At 43.2% G+C, this 20,955-nt stretch overlaps 1 protein-coding gene across 1 annotated transcript in view; it reads left to right on the top strand.

The window, feature by feature from the left end:
- Positions 1 to 20,955, top strand: part of LOC126272263 (zwei Ig domain protein zig-8-like) — a 968,421-nt gene that overhangs the window by 860,044 nt on the left and 87,422 nt on the right. Inside the window, exon 5 of the mRNA XM_049974998.1 lies at positions 4,957 to 5,125. Within this exon, the coding sequence (XP_049830955.1) occupies positions 4,957 to 5,125 (169 nt within the window). The remainder of the gene's footprint in view (positions 1 to 4,956; positions 5,126 to 20,955) is intronic.

Here is a 20,955-nt window from a genome sequence, read left to right as displayed (position 1 = left end):
AAATGGTGCAAATGGCTCTGAGCACTATGGGACTCAACATCTTAGGTCATAAGCCCCTAGAACTAAGAACTACTTAAACCTAACTAACCTAAGGACATCACACACACCCATGCCTGACGTAGGATTCGAACCTGCGACCGTAGCAGCCCCGCGGTTCCGGACTGCAGCGCCAGAACCGCACGGACACCGCGGCCAGCGGACGTAGTTGATAGGAAGGACGAAGGTTTGGAGCTTGAAGAGGAGACCGAGATACAACACGCGGTCATAGGCTCGTTCAAGGTCAAGGGAGAGGAAGATAGCGGAGCGACGGGAATTAAGCTGTTCGGAGAGGAGGTCATCGGAAGAGGACAGCCGAAAGCCACACTGGGTAACTGGAAGGAGGTGGTGCTGGCGGAGATGCTGGTGGATGCGCCGGGTTAGGATGGATTCCAGGCTGGCTGAGCGAGAGGCAGGCGCTTAAGAACGCTATAGGGGCGCCACTATTGGCCACTGGAACCACTTGTTCCACTGTGGCGACCTCACACTAAAAGCGGGCCAAGGGGCGCGCGCCGCCACAGCTTACGGCGCGATGGTGTAGAGGCCTCTATGGGTCTTCAACGTCCATGATTCAAATTCCACGGCGCTCGGTACCAGAAAGAGGACAGCGCTTTTATCACTGCAAGGAGTTGTTGATCCAGTTTAGGAGGATGGCATAGCAATACATATGCCAGTGGAGAAAAGTCTTTACAGAAATAAGCAGGGCACCAACGATATGAATACATTTGAAGGTGACTTGATGGTTTTGTGGAACTATAAAAAGGGCACCGCCCAACAACGAACAGTATGCAGTGACAGTACGGCTTATGTCACATCCTGAAGTGCTCATCATTCACGCAGCACTATTGAAAGAAAAACTCTACTGTGTAGATCATTAAGTGCTGTAAGCATTTAACACAGATAGTTTTTGATGTCACTTGGTGACATCCAAGGGGTCGAAATTAGCTAATTGCAATTTAAATGAATTACGGCATTTAATGAAGCAGCCTCAAAAATGGACACATCTTCTTTCTAGATCCTTGAAAAGCTACGTGCACTTGACGACGTATGGTAATAACGGGAACTCAATAATAAATTATTGTCCTATATCTCAATGGAAAAAGTCTTTCCATAACTCTTTAGATTGGTTGGTTAGTTCTAGAGAATGGTACCGATCTTGATGATACTAAAATACTTCAAAAGCTGATGTGATCGCTCCAGTTGCTTCCCTTCAGTGTCTATACATGAGCACAAGTTTATTGTCCTTCCAGTTACTGTTATTCTAAATTTCGAATGTGCTTCGTCGATGGAGAGTACTGACATTCTGGAGTAATCAAAAAAAATTCGTCTGATATTTACTTTAGTCCTTGTGCAACTTGATGAACTCCCCATTGGTATTTCTTTTCTGTGGCAAACGGTGCACCCAGTTTACGTGTTTTCTAGGTCTCCACCGTCTTTCCTTCTGCAAACGGCTTACCAAGAGCAAATGGCCTCAACAACCTTCCGCAAACACATTTTGGGTTATTATTTCCAACTATCGTTATAAACAAATACTGCTTGTCCGCCGTATTATGATGGGAACGACTGGCGGAGCAGGAAATGTCACGTGACCTGCATATGAAATAACAGGCCTAGTCCACACAACGCGAATTTCGGCGGGCCAGCGTTCTGTAAGTCCGTAGGAATTGCTGAACCGTGTGACGCAAACCTTGATGGTTTATGGGAAGAATGCATTGTTGCCCTTACCGATTAGCTGCGTGTCAGACGAGTTAAGTGGCATATTTTTTTCCGCAGACTTACTCGGAAACGGTAACTGCAGACCAAAGTTACACTTCGCAACTGTCCAAATAACTATCTACAACATTGATGTTTCCCGTGAGACAGCATCAAAATTGTCACTTATTCTGTACCACTAATACAATAAACCCTCTGTGAGAAACATATCACGTTAGAAAGACAGATACAACTCTACTGAAAAACGTACACCGCAAACGGCCATTGGAACAGCTCCTGTAGGATTCTACCAACTCCCAGCGATAATATTATCTCAAAAACAAAATACTTTAAAGCCAAAGCTGGGACAAAAGACACGCGAAAACACCATATTAATGTAACCGTGGCTACAAATTAGGTACGTGCTCATCGCTAATTCTAATTCGTTCATTTAATATCACCTCCAACCAGCTAAATGTTGCACACTGTGTTATACACTCCTGGAAATGGAAAAAAGAACACATTGACACCGGTGTGTCAGATCCACCTTACTTGCTCCGGACACTGTGAGAGGGCTGTACAAGCAATGATCACACGCACGACACAGCGGACACACCAGGAACCGCGGTGTTGGCCGTCGAATGGCGCTAGCTGTGCAGCATTTGTGCACCGCCGCCGTCAGTGTCAGCCAGTTTGCCGTGGCATACGGAGCTCCATCGCAGTCTTTAACACTGGTAGCATGCCGCGACAGCGTGGACGTGAACCGTATGTGCAATTGACGGACTTTGAGCGAGGGCGTATAGTGGGCATGCGGGAGGTCGGGTGGAAGTACTGCCGAATTGCTCAACACGTGGGGCGTGAGGTCTCCACAGTACATCGATGTTGTCGCCAGTGGTCGGCGGAAGGTGCACGTGCCCGTCGACCTGGGACCGGACCGCAGCGACGCACGGATGCACGCCAAGACCGTAGGATCCTACGCAGTGCCCTAGGGGACCGAACCGCCACTTCCCAGCAAATTAGGGACACTGTTGCTCCTGGGGTATCGGCGAGGACCATTCGCAACCATCTCCATGAAGCTGGGCTACGGTCCTGCACACCGTTAGGCCGTCTTCCGCTCACGCCCCAACATCGTGCAGCCCGCCTCCAGTGGTGTCGCGACAGGCGTGAATGGAGGGACGAATGGAGACGTGTCGTCTTCAACGATGAGAGTCGCTTCTGCCTTGGTGCCAATGATGGTCGTATGCGTGTTTGGCGCCGTGCAGGTGAGCGCCACAATCAGGACTGCATACGACCGAGGCACACAGGGCCAACACCCGGCATCATGGTGTGGGGAGTGATCTACTACACTGGCCGTACACCTCTGGTGATCGTCGAGAGGACACTGAACAGTGCACGGTACATCCAAACCGTCATTCCTAGACCGGCAAGGGAACTTGCTGTTCCAACAGGACAATGCGCGTCCAACTGAGGCGCCAGGTGGAAATGGCATGGCAAGCCGTTCTACAGGACTACATCCAGCATCTCTACGATCGTCTCCATGGGAGAATAGCAGCCTGCATTGCTGCGAAAGGTGCATATACACTGTACCATTGCCGACATTGTGAATGCTCTGTTGCCTGTGTCTATGTGCCTGTGGTTCTGTCTGTGTGATCATGTGATGTATCTGACCCCAGGAATGTGTCAATAAAGTTTCCGCTTCCTGGGACAATGAATTCACGGTGTTCTTATTTCAATTTCCAGGAGTGTATGATGTCTGCCCAACGATCAGATGAAGGATTACTAAACTGAAACACTGGCTTATAAAACCGATATATTTAACAATTCCCCTTCCACTCACGGCGGCGGTCATTTGATCGCTTTCAAGCGCAGCAGTGGTAAAAGAAAATTACCTATAACTGGGGATCATTCACTCCCTACTTCATACGCGCGACATTCTTAAAATGCCGCCTCAATCTTACAGAGGCGACGACCTGGTTCCTTAACACCTCAGCGCTTCGGACAAGTGCCTTGATTTGGCGATCCTGAAAATTTTCATCTGCTCAGATTTTAGCTGAACTATTATGCTGCAGAAAGCAGGCACATTCCCGAGTAACTCCTCTGTTTCCGTCACTCTATTCAGACATTTATCTGAAACAGTCTGCCATGGGATAGGCATTTGTTTGTAGGCCATTGTGGTGGACCCCGACAACAACGCGTTCTGGACTGTAATAGGACTAAAACATCCTCTCCACGCTGGAGAAATTCCTTTGTCACTTCCATAATGGTAACTGTCTCTGGAGTCCAAACTAGCTGAGAGGATGGCCCCCAGGCCTCGCAAGGAGTAATATATCGACTGAGAATGCAATATCTTATCAAACGTAGTTGAAAATACGCCTGCAGTGAGAAAGCTAGTACTACATGTCGCGGGAAGCACAACTGGCAGTATAACAGGAAGTGGGGAGTATAGCGTTCATTGTAGAGGAGCAGTAAGAGCAGAATGGGTCAGTTGAGCTCTGTCGCTTCGTACGTGGATTTATCTTTGGATGTCACGTAAGTAACAAATCCACCAGAGACATTTCAACCCGTACATGTCCATCAGCTCGAAACAATTTGAAACGAGACTCGTTCGACGAGGCAACATGTTTCCAACCATCAACAGTCCAACGTTAGTGTTGATGGCCGAGGCGAGGCGTAAAGCTTTGAGTCGTGTAGTCGTCTAGGGTACAGTCAGCTCCGAAACCCCATATCGATAATGTTTCGTTGAATGGTTCGTACGCTGACACTTGTTTATGTCTCATTATCGAAATCTGCAGTAGTTTGCGGAAGGGTTGCTTTTCTGTTACGTTGAACGATTATCTTCAGTCGTCGTTGGTCCCATTCCTGCAGGATCTTTTTCGAGCCGCAGTTACGTCGGAGATTTGTTGTTTTGCCGGCTTTCTGATATTCGCGGTACACTCCTGAAATGGTCGTACAGAAAAGCTGACGGACTTCATCGCTACCTCGGTGATGCTGTTCCGCATCTGTCATGCGCCAACTATAACACAACTCAACCTTACTTAAATCTTGGTAGCCTGCCATTGTAGCAGCAGTAACCCATCTAAAAACTGCGCCATACACTTGTTGTCTTACGCAGGCGTTGCCGACCGCAGCGCCGTATTGTGACTGTTTCCAAATCTCTGTACTTGAATACGCATTCCTCTACTAGTTTCTTCGGCGTTTTAGTGTACATGTGTGCGTGACTGTCGGCAGGTGATCAGCTACGACAGCGAGCGCGGCGGTGTCAGCGTGGTGACGGACAAGGGCGAGCAGACGACGTCGCGGCTGCTGCTGCAGAAGGCGCGGCCCTCCGACTCGGGCCACTACACGTGCCGGCCCAGCAACGCGGACGTCGCCACCGTCACCGTGCACGTGCTCGACGGTGAGTGCGGCCGGTCTGCACGTGCATACCTCTCAGCGCAAGCGCTCTGCTCCCGAGGCCTCACAAACGACATTCGTCGTGCAGTTCTTCAGTGACGCTGCATCCCTACAAATAATTCTGCCCAGGCTCGAATTTCTCTTAAAGTAACAGGGGAAATAGAAAGGGAGCTAAAGACTATACGGAAACCAGATGGCAGGAATAAGAGTTGAGGGGCATGAAAGATAAGCAGTGGTTGAAAACGTGTAAGATATGGTTTTAGCCTATACCCTATCTTATTCAGTTGGTGCATTTAACTGCCAGTAAACGACAGTCAGAAAGGGGCTGCAGTTGAAGGGAATCGACACTGTCTTGGAAGTAGAATGTAAGATGAACATCAACAAAAGCACAACAAAGATAATGGAATGTCGGCGAATAAATCAGGTGATGCTAAGAAAATTAGACTACAAATCAAGACACTTAAAGAAGTAGACGAGTTTTGTTATTTGCGCAGCAAAATAGCTGATGATGGCTGAAGTAGAGACGAAATAAAATGTAGATCGACAGTGACGAGAAAAGTATTTCGGAAGAATAGAAATCTGTGAACACAGAATATCGACTTAAGTAGTAGGAAGTACTTCCTGAAAGTATTTGTCTGGAGTATAACCATGTATGGAAGGGAAACGAGGAAGATAAACAGTTAAGCAAAAAGAGAATAGAAGCTTTCGAAATGTCGTGCTACAAAAGAATGTTGAACATTAGGTGGGTAGATCAGTTAATTAAAGAGGAGGTACCAAATAAAATTAGAGAGACAAGAAATTTTTGGATAAAAAAGAAGAGATCGATGGACAGGACACATTCTGAGATACCGCGGGGTCACCGATTTGGTACAAGCACAACAAAGATAATTGAATGTAGGCGAATTAAACCAGGTGACGCTAAGGAAATAAGACTAGGAATCAAGATACTTAAATAAGTAGACGAGTTTTGCTATTTGTGCAGCAAAATAACTGGTGATGGTTGAAGTAGAGACGATATAAAACGTAAACTGGCAGTGAAAAGAAAAATATTTCGGAAGAACAGAAATTTGTGAACATCGAATATCGATTTAAGTTGTAGGAAGTACTTCTTGAAAGTATTTGTCTGAAGTGCAATCATGTATTGAAGTGAAACATGGACGATAAACAGTTAAGCAAAAAGAGAATAGAAGCATTCGAGTGTGGTGCTTCAGAAGAATGTTGAAGATTAGCTGGGTAGATCACTTAATTAGTGAGGAGGTACCGAATAAAATAAGAGACAAGAAGTTTTTGGCTCAACTTGACCAAAAGAAGGAATCGGTGGACAGGAAACATTCTGAGATGCCGAGGGGTCAGCGATTTGGTATTGGAAGTGTGTGGGCGGTAAAAATCGTATAGGAAAGCCAAGGGATGAATACAGCATGCAGATTCAGAAGGATGCAGTCTCCAGGATAGAGTAAAAAGGAGATCTGCTTCAAACCACTCTTCGGAGAAGTATAAATTTCACATATGCACATAACAACATGAAACAAGTAAGATCAGTACAAGTCTTTTCGGAACTTCGTCCTCATTATCCGATTTGATCACTGCGTCTTCAGCATAGGCTATAGTAAGTCATTTAAAAGAGTTCCTATCTCAGCGTACACCTTTCTGAAATTCTGTTTTCCATCTACCGATTATTTCATGTATGTGAATTGGGGAGCCTTAGCAGCCATTTCGTACTACTTTGTTAGCTGGTATCTGATTAGTCATTTGTCCGTTGAGATCTAGATCAATACCACATTTAGTAATCACCAGGAAGGTATTTACTTACTGGAAATCCCAACAGGAGAGACCAAGACAATGGCCTTCTTGGGGAAGGAGTGCATTATAACCAAAATAGTGATACATCATAGAATCTTAGAGCAACTAAACCACTTCAATAACTTAGGATGTGAGCTGGCATGCGGCTTCAGCAAAGATATACAACTTAAGCTTAATAAATTCAGGAAATTACGTAGAAAAATTAACGGAAACCTTAAAAACAAGACGTGGAAAACTCTACAAAACAGTACCGTAAAACAATCAGGAAAGATTTGCTAGACACACTCGTTATTTTGGTTGTAGCTTCATAACATTGGAAGAATGTTCAATAAGAAACTCCAGAGCGTGATACAATCTATACAGAACAGACAAAAACTGCGCAGAATATAGCAAAAATAAGAGTACACGATTTTACGAGTAAGTTCTGGAACAATGATTGTACACCTGAAAAGTGGGATTAAGTCAAAATATGTTCAATTTGCAGGGAAGGAGATACATAGGCTGACAGAGGAAGTAGTCTTTTAAATACATGTCGTAAATTGTTTGTCAGAACTTTAAAAAACAGACCATCTCCAATCGCTGAAACTGCCTTATCGATATGGTTCAGTCAAAGGAAGAGTAGACTGATTTTCACTTTGATACAACTAATAGAAAAACACCTTGGATTCAATTTACTAACATTTCTTCCCTTCACTCACTACCAAGCAGCTTTTGATAAAGCAGAAACAAACAAAATGTGGAATATTTTAAAAAATAGAGGGATCCCATCTGATCTTGTTAGAACTATACGGAGTTATATATAGATAACAAAACACCAGTAGAGAGAGCGTAAATCATACCTGATATGACTGAGATGAACCAAGGAATTAGACGAAGGTGCCTCATTTCACCCCATTCTTTTTAATACATGTATTGAACACATAACTGAAGCTGAGGTAGAGACAGTGTAACATTTTAATATTAATAATGTGGATTTTAAGACACTAAATCCACTTCTGGCGGACGACCGAATGATTGTTAGTAGGATTGAAACGTTCTACAAGAAGATTTTTAAGAAACGTAGCCAGAGGATCCACTCTGAATATCTCCATTACGAACTCAGAATCAGTGGCAGTTTAAAAACTCCGTCATATACATTTTAAGAGTTAAATTAACAAGCAGATCATGGAGAAAATTAATATACTTCAATACTGAGGATGCAGTATTTCACAGGGAGGAAAAACATAAAATCAGTTAGCTGTAATTAACTATTTTTGTGGTTCAGGACACAAAACTTTGGGGGAACATTCCACAGAGATTACACAAGCTCTGTAGGAATATGGCTACACCCGATCTACTCCATCAGTGTCAAAACTGGATCATTAAGAATAGAAATGAGAGGAGAAAGCTAGTATTTCCCTCGGTACGTGGTTTGATAAACCTCTATGGAGAGAATGGGAAATGATGGCACTCGAACTAAACCGAAAATGAAAAACGTAGTTAGAGCAATAAAAGAATATCAGATAAGATGGGAAGAACAAGACCGCACTGCAGATGCAAGTATCATTAAAGCTATAAAATCGTATAACCCTGGAGATAAAAAGTCTTTAGGAAGGACAATGAAAAGATTGCCTGGCCATTTTTTAAAGAAATAGAACAGACAATATGTCCCAGTCCTGATGATGATATAAGATGTTTACTTAAAGGAAAACCATTTTTATGCATCTCCGTTATCGTCGGCACCACAGTCAAGAATTTATTAAACAAAGGCGACGTTGTCATATGTAAGATGTTTTTATGTAGACATATTCTTCGTTAGACAAGTCGCTACTGGTTTTTAACCCACTGTCATGTGTTTTTACACAGGAAAGGCACAAGGCGGCCAAAGAGTGGTCTGAACGTACCTCTACGGAAAGCTAGGACTAGTGACCCAGAACAATGAGGCACACGTATGAAAACGGCAGCGTTTTCCCGTGACATGCTTCGGTTCGTTTTGGTTTACCAATTTCATTTTTTTGTTTGTTTCGCAGGTAGTCGGTAGGCTTACGTTGGGAATAATCTACAAAGGTAAAATTCTACACAAAGAAAAAAATTGATGGTGAACTAGAACAAATTCCAGATTTCCACATCGATACATTTTTATTACTGATTATTTTTAGATTTATTATTTCATATTAAATTATAAAGAGCGAAGCAACATAAGGCTAACCCTTTATCCCATTCCCACGCATCGAATAATTGTAGTACATCATACTTTCAAAGAAAACCGTGTCAAAATTAACAGCAAAAAAGTTTGGCTACTACGAGGTAAGGTTCAGTCGACGACGAGGCCATTATGGACAGATAAAATCTTACGTTAAATGTGGAGTGCAGTAACATCCGCGATTATAAGCCCGAAAGGACAAGTCGTGCATTTGATTCTCTCCTATGGTCTCCGTCTTCTCTCGCTGAGCTGCAATTTCTCGAACCTGGGAACAAACGTCAGCTTACGGTGCTACATTTAATCTTGATAGACACGCAACGACTGCTAGGTTCTCACTTCTCGTTTGCAAATTCCCTTGAAATTTTAATTTGCTCTGTGTTTTTCGATATTAATGTCCCATTTTGGGGCTTCATATAGTTCAGACACTCAACATTTTCCTTTCGCTATCTTAATTTATAAGAAAGTTCCAATTCTCAGAAAATTATGGAACATATACTGAGTAGTCAGAGTTAATTTTCTGACGCATGACTTACGAATCTGCGTCTTTGCACCCACACAGTACTTGTAAAAATCATTCAATAACTCTTTCCAAGCTATATGCCATTTGGATGTTATAATGTTCTTCAGTGAATACATTATTCGTTTAACATTTCCATTCTGCCTTTAAGAATAGTTTGAAGTGAGAGATGACACCTTAATATTTAAAAACCGCTTTTCCACGTGAGAAGATTACCATTTTCACCCACAGAACATAAAACCCACTGTTCTATTAATGTGAGAGTCAGATGTTTACAACTTTAACAGAAAGCAGATTTTTCTTGATGTGACGTGTAAATTTCAGTAGATGCTATTCTTTTCCGAAATAAAATCCCTTATTGTCTGAATCCCTTCGAAAACAATTACATAAGTTACAACGGCAGTCTATGAATAAATTGTACTCCGAAACACTTAGTTGTTCATGGTACCACATGAGGAGTATGTAATAGGAAAATTGTAGTGTACTTTTCATAATATGGAGCATCTACTACGTGGAAACATCTGTCCAGTCATCATTCAAAAACTGCCACATTTGGCAAGAGAGGCCAAAGAATAATCTTTAACCAAAATAATCATTAGTTGACGACATGTGATTCTTCCAGTCAAACTAAGGTATTTTGTGGCCACGCCCGTGAGAGTTTCACGTTCCCGTCTGAGGAGAACTATGATTGAGAACGATTATTGTTTTCCACTCTCTCTTAGTTTCTCCGTTTATAAATCTACGCACCATTATGCGCTGGTGTTAAAATTCAAACGTTGTAGAGACATAAATTATTACTCCTTTTTTTATGGCAGCTATCGTTCCCGAAGTACCTAATATATCATACGAAACATTAAAATTCTCGTAGATAAGAGATGGAAATTTGCCGTTGCATATTACAATTTACTGTTTTATTACAACCAAATGAGGTCATCTTCATAGGATTTGTGGGTATAAAACGTTCCGGAGAAAGTAATGTAAAAGCATAGGTCTAAAATTCCTTAAGGAATAAGATTAATACATAGATGCCGTTATCGATGTATCTGAAAGACAAAGATTGAGTATGGGGGTCTCATATTTGCGTGAGTTTCCGCGGCCAGAGTCCGTTAGTTAATGTAAATGTTATCTGCGGTTGGTTTCCGCTTCCTGTTGCATCCAGTGATAGTTATTTAGTAATTTAACGTGGCATTACACCCAGAAAAATTTTATGGCGTTAACATCACCAGAGAATGACCTAAAGTCATTCTTAAGAAGGACGTTAGGTTCAGTTCTCACACGTTTATGTTGAAGAAGTAAAGAAAGAAGAGAATGAATAGGAATGTAGATCAGTGATCAAGAGACGCCGTAGCCCCTAAAGACAGATAAAAAGCATGTGTCTAGAGAGGGCAGAACACTTAGTACTGACTCTGGGTTACGTACAAGAAAAGCAATTGAGGGAAGTAATGAACACAAGTGAAAAGAAGATCATACCCACTCTCTGATATCAGGATTAGGGAAAGCCAGATACAAGTAGGTGTGTCAGTTAGAATTGTGCCCTTTTGCGGTGCCTGGAGTAAGGAAGAATATCGGTGCAGGCAAAGAAATATTAAAACAATGGACTTCACCGTAGTCAGTAATCAATAAAAGTGCATTGTAAATAAGCACATCGAGTACAATGCTGAAGAGGAAAACGAGGAGAAAACAAGACGTAAGAAAATGTAAGTGCTTTAGAACACGGCTGAATAAGTGACTGTGCGAACGCCGTGCTATGAGAAGAGCCTGTCAAATGGAAAATACACTGCACAAAAAAGAAATTAAATTGGCTCTGATAGAAGCAGCGAGGAAAATGTTCGCAGATAAGGATAAAATAGAACACGTCAAAAAGACAGCTAAGGACAATGGATGTAGTACTTATAAAAAAATTAACAGTCTATAAGAGGAGAAATGTTAACAGCGTTACATCAGTCGCAAGATATGTTAATTGTCAGTCGAAAAATGAAAGAACACTTGCAAACTTGTTTCGGCGATGATATTCAGATAAATATTCAACCCGTCGGGATGGCTGACGCGCGGTATCAAGTCGCTTCCGGCTTTGGTGAGGCGCGCCGGACGTGAATGGAATCCGCCAGACGATAAACGACGGGAACCCATGTGCTGGCCACACTTAACGTGCATCTTAGGCGGTTTACCACATGTGAGTAGCTGAATACCGGGCTTGTAACCACAAACCGCGTGTTACACTATTAACAAATATATCGACAATGTTCACACACTATTCACATGTAGTGACGCTAGGCACAGTGCTTAACGTTCCCTCGACGAAGGTAATATAAAAGACGGAGTACAAACTCAGATTATGGAAAGATGAGTAAGGAAATCGGCCGCACACTTTCAAAGGAACCATCCTTGAATTTGCCTTAAGCATTTTAGGGAAATCACGGTAAACGTAAGTCCGGGTGGCCAGGCGAAAAATTTCAACCGTCGTTCTCGCGAATCAAAGTCCAGTTTGGTAACCACTGCGTCATTTCGTTCAGTGCAGACACAAATTCCGCGAATGGAGGGACATGGGTGGCGACAGGAATGCTATCCGGCTACCCACTATCACAAATATTGGCAAATATAATCATCAACATGCCGACCTCGTGAAAATACTGGTTGAAGACCAAGAAGAAAACGAGAACTTTGAGACCAAGCCTCGATGTGTCTGCCATGTACTGTGCATTTTTTGTTATGGTTCAAGTGGCTCTGAGCACTGTGGGACTTATCTTCTAAGGTCATCAATCCCCTAGAACTTAGAACTACTTAAACCTTACTAACCTAAGGACATCACACACAGTCATACCCGTGGCAGGATTCGAACCTGCGACCGTAGAAGTCGCGCGGTTCCAGACTGTAACGCATAGAAGCGCTCGGCCGCCTTTTTATCTTAAAGGACTAGACCAAGGAGAATTTTTTAGAACTTAAAGTTTTTTAAAGGTTTAAAATATTCGTCACATAGACTTTTTATTAAGATTCATTCTTGTAAAGCGTGTCATAAATGATAAAATAACGTAAAACCGCACTTAGTGCATAGGTCCTGTTAGTTACGTATAGTATCGGATAGTATCACAGAGGGCCATAGTATCAATTAAACTACTATTCTGCACAAGATATCTCTTCGTAACATGATTTGGGTATGGTAAACAGTCTCAAAGCACGTGCTTCGTCTCCTTGTCATTTCGATTGTTTTTTTTTTTTATCCGAAGTAAAACGTTAGTGCCTGAAAACGGCAGACAGATGTATTTATGCGAATAAAAAGTATTTCCAGTTGTGCGTACCGAGTGCAGTAGCCCAGTAGTATGCTTACCGGACTCGTATTCGTGAGGACGACGATTCGAACATGCGACCGAACAATCTCATTTAAGTTTTCAGTGATTTCCCTAAATCGCTCCAGGCAAATGCCGGGATGGTTCCTTTCAAAGGGCACGGCCGACATCCTTCCCCGTTCCTTCTATAACCCGATGAGACCGATGACCTCGCTGTCTGGTCTCCTTCCCCAAAAATACCAACGACCTAAATCGCTTCAGGAAAACGTCAGGATGGTTCCTACAGAAGGGCACAGCCGAGTTCCTTTCCGCCCTTCTCTAATCTGACCTTGTGGTCTGTCTCTAATGAGCTTTTGGTCAACTGTACATTAGATACTGATCTCCTCTTCCTCCTTCGGCTCCCCCTAGTGGTCGTGCAAAGAACCAGTTGATAGTCAGTTAATTGATGTAATTTCGTTAAAATGATCGTGTTGCGACATCGACGAAAAGAAAGGCCAGCTGTACGATGCTGACAGTATCGGTTATTAAGCAGATATTAAATAACGCAAGCCGAAGCTCTGAACGCATTTTTCATCTAAACGACATGTTTCAAATTGGTGGGAGCTGCAGCTCATGTAATATACATGCAGGTTCATTATATCTTTCTGTAACTTGTGAGTCGGGTTTCTTTTTACTGTAGTGGGTTCGATATTTGCGACATATTTTAGTTTCTATGTTTGGTGCACGTTTTAATACCACGTTTTTGTTGTCAAAAACTGACATTTAATTAACAGTGCAGCCATATTCGTCAAAGCATTTTTTTTTAAATATCACTAATTACTACGCCGGCCGCGGTGGTCTCGCGGTTCTAGGCGCGCAGTCCGGAACCGTGCAAATGCTACGGTCGCAGGTTCGAATCCTGCCTCGAGCATGGATGTGTGTGATTTCCTTAGGTTAGTTAGGTTTAAGTAGTTCTAAGTTCTAGGGCACTGATGACCACACCAGTTGAGTCCCATAGTGCTCAGAGCCATTTTTTGAACCTAATCACTACGTTAGAGAATATTATCAGTTTAAAAGCACGGTCCGAATGCCGAAATTTTTATCTAGGTTGGAATATGTAGCGTTCAGATCTCACACCAGCCGCCTCGTGCTCTGCGAAGGTATTTCTTCGAGGTCGTGTAATCTCCTCTGGTTTTTTACTTAAAAAATGCGTAAAATGATCTTAAGAGTGATGTTTGCTACCGTCGTTAACGGCAGCCATTTCCTCTAGCTTTTGTAAAAAGCAGCTGTCCTTAGCATTAACTGATGTATCTTCTGCCTTGTCAGCCATATAAGCACTATCAGAGCCAGTTTTTACTTTGGCCGCCCTCTAGGTGTAGTTTGTGCATGTTTCATTCTGTCTTTCTCTCTTGTGAATACCGGCAGGAATTACCGTGCCAGATACGGGAACATTTATCAAATTGCCGCCATTTGTCTTGTACTTACGCACTTTGGGAACACACCGGTGGCGCAAATTCGCCACTGAATCAAATCCCAGCGGCGAACCGGCAGCGGGCGCAGCTGCGCCTTCTCCAGAGGCAGCGGACCTCATCCCGTAGCTTCACAAACACACACACGACTCACTCTCACAGTGACCTAAAAGGCCTACACTTAGGTACGAAAGAAAGGATTAATATGGACATCGCAGCGGAAACTCATTTTCGCATCTAGTTTTTTCCTTACCTGGAAAATTTGTTATCCCATTCTGCTACAATGCGACTGGAGGCGTCCTAAGCAGTCATTATGCATCGATCATCGTGGTTTTGTATTGTCCTCTATCATGCTGAACAGAGACTACGTGCTATGGCAAATTATTGAAACTATTTTAGTTTTATCATTAACTACAACAGTTACCACATGGGAAAGCAGAAGACACATCATCCGATGTTGCGATGTAAAATCCTCGTCTTCTATATCTAAAAATGGATTCATGTCAACATGCGTTAAAAGAAGACAATTTACGTCTAGAAAAAACGTCGACAAATTTGTCCAATGATAGATGGCCACTTCTCGGTGTCTATTGCTTGTGGATCGACCACGTTGTCACTAACACCATCGTTTGGGGTCACGACCTTGCTACCCATCTGTGAACCAAGTTCTCAACTTCTTTGCCCCGAAAAACTGAGCAGTCATGTTACCATCATTATCAGCAATAGCTACAGGACTGAAGGAATCTTGTGCATATCATGTAAATTAAAACAAGGATGAAATTACCTCGAGTACAAATTGTCGAAAATGTTTAACTTTTATCACACAGGACGTTTTCACGTGCGAAGAGCACCAAACGGCAGTTCACAGTCCTGACTGTAATTTTTCCATTCTTGCGAATGAAATGAAACATTCTCATTTCCTCTACCGTAACCGGATCTGAAAATTATGAAGCCACTATTGTCTACAGCGTAATGTAATAACATTCCCGATACTGTTTCTCATCCCTCAAAGAAGTGGAACAGCTATTGTGTGAGGTGTTGTGTAAAATCCACTGGACCTCTGTTCGGAACAAGGGGTTGATTAGGTTGTCTTTGCAACTGTGGAGTCTACATTATGTTAGGTACACGTGCACGTTATTCTGTCTATTTCCTACCACATCTGTCTATTTAGCCTATAGATTAATGTGTTGTTGTTGTCGTCTTCAGTCCTGAGACTGGTTTGATGCAGCTCTCCATGCTACTCTATCCTGTGCAAGCTTCTTCATCTCCCAGTACCTACTGCAACCTACATCCCTCTGAATCTGATTAGTATGTTCATCTCTTGGTCTCCCTCTACGATTTTTACCCTCCACGCTGCCCTCCAATACTAAATTGGTGATCCCTTGATTCCTCAGAACATGTCCTACCAACCGATCCCTTCTTCTGGTCAAGCTGTGCCACAAACTTCTCTTCTCCCTAATCCTATTCAATACTTCCCATTAGTTATGTGATCTACCCATCTAATTTTCAGCATTCTTCTGTAGCACCACATTTCGAAAGCTTCTATTCTCTTCTTGTCCAAACTATTGATCGTCCATGTTTCACTTCCATACATGGCTACAGTCCATACAAATACTTTCAGAAATGACTTCCTGACGCTTAAATCTATACTTGATGTTAACAAATTTCTCTTCTTCAGAAACGCTTTCCTTGCCATTGCCAATCTACATTTGATATCCTCTCTACTTAGACCATCATCAGTTATTTTGCACCCCAAATAGCAAAACTCCTGTACTACTTTAAGTGTCTCATTTCCTAATCTAATTCCCTCAGTGTCACCCGACTTAATTCGACTACATTCAATTATCTTCGTTTTGCTTTTGTTGATGTTCATCTTGTATCCTCCTTTCAAGACACTGTCTATACCATTCAACTGCTCTTCCAAGTCCTTTGCTGTCTCTGACAGAATTGCAATGTCATCGACGAACCTCAAAGTTTTTATTTCTTCTCCATGGATTTTAATACCTACTCCGAACTTTTCTTTTGTTTCCTTTACTGCTTCCTCAATATACAGATTGAATAACATAGGGGATAGGCTGCAACCCTGTCTTACTCCTTCCCGAACCACTGCTTCCCTTTCATGTTCCTCGACTCTTATAACTGCCATCTGGCTTCTGTACAAATTGCAAACAGCCCTTCGCTCCCAGCATTTTACCCCTGCCACCTTTAGAATTTGAAAGAGAGTATTCCAGTCAACATTTTCAAAAGCTTTCTCTAAGTCTACAAATGCTAGAAACGTAGGTTTGCCCTTCCTTAATCTTTCTTCTAAGATAAGTCGTAAGGCCAGTATTGCCTCACGTGTTCCATTATTTCTACGGAATCCAAACTGATGTTCCCCGAGGTCAGCTTCTACTAGTTTTTCCATTCGTCTGTAAAGAATTCGTGTTAGTATTTTGCAGCTGTGACTTATTAAACTGTTAAATCGGTAATTTTCACATCTGTCAACACCTGCCTTCTTTGGATTTGGGATTCACCTGTTTCATACACCACACGGTAGAGTTTTGTCAGGACTGGCTCTCCCAAGGCCGTCAGTAGTTCCAATGGAATGTTGTCTACTCCGGGGGCCTTGTTTCGACTCAGGTCTTTCAGTGCTCTGTCAAACTCTTCACACAGTATCGTATCTCCCATTTCATCTTCACCTACATCCTCTTCCATTTCCTTAATATTGTCCTCAAGTATATCACCCTTGTATAGACCCTCTATATACTCCTTCCACTTTTCTGCTTTCCCTTCTTTGCTTGTAACTGGGTTTCCATCTGAGCTCTTGATATTCATACAAGTGGTTCTCTTTTCTCCAAAGGTCTCTTTAATTTTCCTGTAGGCAGTATCTATCTTACCGCTAGTGAGATAAAACCTCTACATCCTTAGATTTGTCCTCTAGCCATCCCTGCTTAGCCATTTTGCACTTCCTGTCGATCTCATTTTTGAGACGTTTGTATTCTTTTTTGCCTGCTTCATTTACTGCATTTTTATATTTTCTCCTTTCATCAATTAATTTCAATATTTCTTCTGTTACCGAAGGATTTCTTCTAGTCCTCGTCTTTTTACCTACTTGATCCTCTGCTGCCTTCACTACTTCATCCCTCAAAGCTACCCATTCTTCTTCTACTGTATTTCTTTCCCGCAATCCTGTCAATTGTACCCTTATGCTCTCCCTGAAACTCTGTACAACATCTGGTTCTTTCAGTTTATCCAGGTCCCATCTCCTTTATTTCCCACCTTTTTGCAATTTCTTCAGTTTTAATCTACAGTTCATACCCAATAGATTGTGGTCAGAGTCCACATCTGCCCCTGGAAATGTCTTACAATTTAGAACCTGGTTCCTAAATCCCTTTCTTACCATTATATAATCTGATACTTTATTAGTATCTCCAGGGTTCTTCCATGTATACAACCTTCCTTCATGATACTTAAACCAAGTGTTAGCTAAAAGCATAAATTTTAGTAGAAGTTAATTAACTTCGGTGAATGTTCAGGTGCTAAGAGGAATAAATAACTTACCATCGACGGTATTTTTAAAACTGCAGTTCCTTTCAATAATTTTTTAAACTAAAAGTTAAAACCGTCGTTCAGCTGTTACTCTAATAATTGGAGAATATTTAAACTTTAAGCGTGCTCCGATCTTTCCAAAAGGCACTTTTTCATGTAGTACGAAATAACTTGCCGAACACGTCACCAGCGTGACAAAGGCTTCGTGAGTGAACAACTGTTGGTGCTCCGGTCGACATATACCGAAATTAAATTTTGGTGTAAAATATTGTCGTCCGTAACTCGAATAAATATAAAAACGTTCCCCGGATCGATGTGAACTTTACTGTGACGTGTCACCACTACTCGTTGCCTTACAATCCACGTGACTCAATCGTCAGACAGTTCATAAAGGCTGTGGAATCGAAATTAGGGAAGAAGTAAAGATTGATGGAAGTAGATTAAGGTACGACAATTCATGTTATGTACAAGCAGCTTGGGAATAATTTGGTCGAGTTCACTGAACTGTCTTTCAACGGTTCATTTCTATGTGGCCATTGCAGCACAATGAATTTTACTGCAAGCGTTAATAGTCACACGACTTCCGTATTACGAGAACCTTTTGAATAAGGAAACTCTCATTAAGAGTAATCCGATAATATTCGTTGCAACAACATATGGATATCTTTCACTGTCGTCGCTTCCACAATCTTTAGTTTGTGATCGTTTCACTGTTAGTGAGGCTTCACTTCAAAACGTTTACAGATAGAGATTTTGGCAATTTGTCAGATTGTAGTACAGTTTCTGATTTTAGGAAGCACTTATCGCATGGTCCTTATTATAAACAAATCTGATTCTACCATCTGTTGGTGCAATATATGTCGGAACAGCTGGAAGGACTAAGCGAGGTGACACAGTGGTTGCGGCCTGTGCGGCTGTGCGGTTCTAGGCGATACATTCAGGAACCGCGTGACCGCTACGGTCGCACGTTCAAATCCTGCCTCGGGCATGGATGTGTGTAATGTCCTTAGGCTTAAGTAGTTCTAAGTTCTAGGGGACTGATGACCACAGATGTTAAGTCCCATGGTGCTCAGAGCCATTTGAACCATTTGCATTTGACACAGTGGTTAGCACAGTGGACTCACATTCTGGAGGACAACGGTTCAATCCCATGTCCGGCCATCCTGATTTAGGTTCCCCGTAGTTTCTCTAAATCACTTCAGGCAAATGGTTCCTTTGAAAGGGATCAGTCTGTTTCCCGTAGTGCTGCGGTGAGGACGTCCTGTTTACGTCCCGTCCGCGCGGTCCCGATTGTCCGTAGTTGCTTACTACTTCGTCTCCGCTATTTAGAGTCCATCACTACCGACGTAATATGGCGCATTCGTACAGACAAAGCACCATCAAGATCAGCTTTCAACCCGAAGATACAAGTCCGCGAGCTTTTGAAGTGGAGCGTTTTCTGCGTGACGACGTTAAAATGGATTCGCAGGACATAATTGGTATCCATCTCTCTGTCACGAGCAGTGTTGTGTACTACAAGTTAGTAAGTTACGAGGTGTGCAACAGAATCGTGCGGGCACATACGAACGTTCTTAAATTCAAACATTCTGGTGGTCATATTGGGGCAGACTCTATCGATCACGCGGGGCCTGCCCTCCGTATAACACGAGTCCTCGAACTCCCGTTCGAAGTACCACCGGACGTAGTCACGGCGGCCTTCTAGCCACATGACCGAAAAATGGACCACATTTACACATTTACAACGTATCGGGTTCTTAACGGGGTACGACAGATCAAAATTGAATTGTCAAAACATATACCATCCTATATGGTCATCGGCGGCTGTAGGGCGACCTTTATGTATGACGGCAAGCCACGCAATTGCTCCGGTTAGGGCCAAGCAGGACACGTCATGTCAGATTGCCTCCGACGACAGTTTGCTCATTACCGACAAGTGAATCTATGACTCCCTCTACGGTGACGACCCTTCTTCTCAATTATGCCGGGATTGCACGGGCGGCCACCCTTCCCGATGCCGACCACATTCGTCCGATAGGTGCCCCAGATAGCGAGGTCACAATGGATTCTGCAGTACCAGATGCAGCCACGACTACGGCGCCCCCTCCTGAGGACAATCACCGACCGACCTTGCAAGAAAGTACGAATTGCGTGATGAACATTGACCCACGGGCTGTGCAGACAGCGGCTTCTTTTCCAGGCACCGGAGCAGCTGAAATCACAAACCCACAGTATCCCACATTCGGATACTGAAACACACGTCCGTAAACAGCTTTCCCCGCGGAAACACAAGAGACGGCGGCGTGCTCCATCGAAGTGCTTGCAGCGAACGTCTGACATGGACTGTAGACAATCCGGCGGTACAGAGGCCGCAGTAACATCGCATACAACCGATCTCCATGGTGATGGCTTCAGTCACTCTGATCCCACATACCAGCAGGATCACATGGAGAAAGCCGCTGCCGATCACCAGCCAGTAGCGCCGAAGGAATCTGCGTCGAGTGCCGCACCAGTCACCAACAGCCACCCACAGCCGATCGTGTTTCACGGCGACTTGGCGGACAACTGTTAGGAAAACTCCTAGCCCATCGAGCTGGACGACACGCAGGGGAATACACCCCTTACAAGTGTGTAGACTTCAAACTTATCGTGTTGCAACTATAAACGTCAATACTAAAGAGACGCGCGCTTTGTTATCCTTGTTTCAGGATATGCTGAATTCTGCTTCCATTGATATAGTTCTTCAAGAGGTGTACGTCGGCGACTTCCCAGGGATGTACGGTTATGGCACATGCACCTCTCCAGCTTCCCCCACAGGCAGCGGCGTCGCTGCACATGTTTGGGAAGGGACAGTGGCGGACGATATCATCTTTATGCCCGGGGAAAGAGGAACAGCACTCACAGTATTGGGTGTCCGCCTTATCAATATCTACGCACCATCCGGGATGAACAAACGTCGGGAACGTTCATTAATCTCTGAGCTGTTCGAAGGCCGCCACGACTATCTGGTGTTTGGAGATGACTACAATTGCGTACTGGCACCCAGAGACCAACTACCGTTCTACGTGCCTCGTATTC

Source organism: Schistocerca gregaria, chromosome 5 (genome assembly GCF_023897955.1).
Source record: "Schistocerca gregaria isolate iqSchGreg1 chromosome 5, iqSchGreg1.2, whole genome shotgun sequence".
Taxonomy (NCBI): Eukaryota; Metazoa; Arthropoda; class Insecta; order Orthoptera; family Acrididae; genus Schistocerca; species Schistocerca gregaria.
The sequence above is the reverse complement of the archived record's forward strand: the minus strand, read 5'-3'. Positions and strand labels throughout refer to the sequence as shown.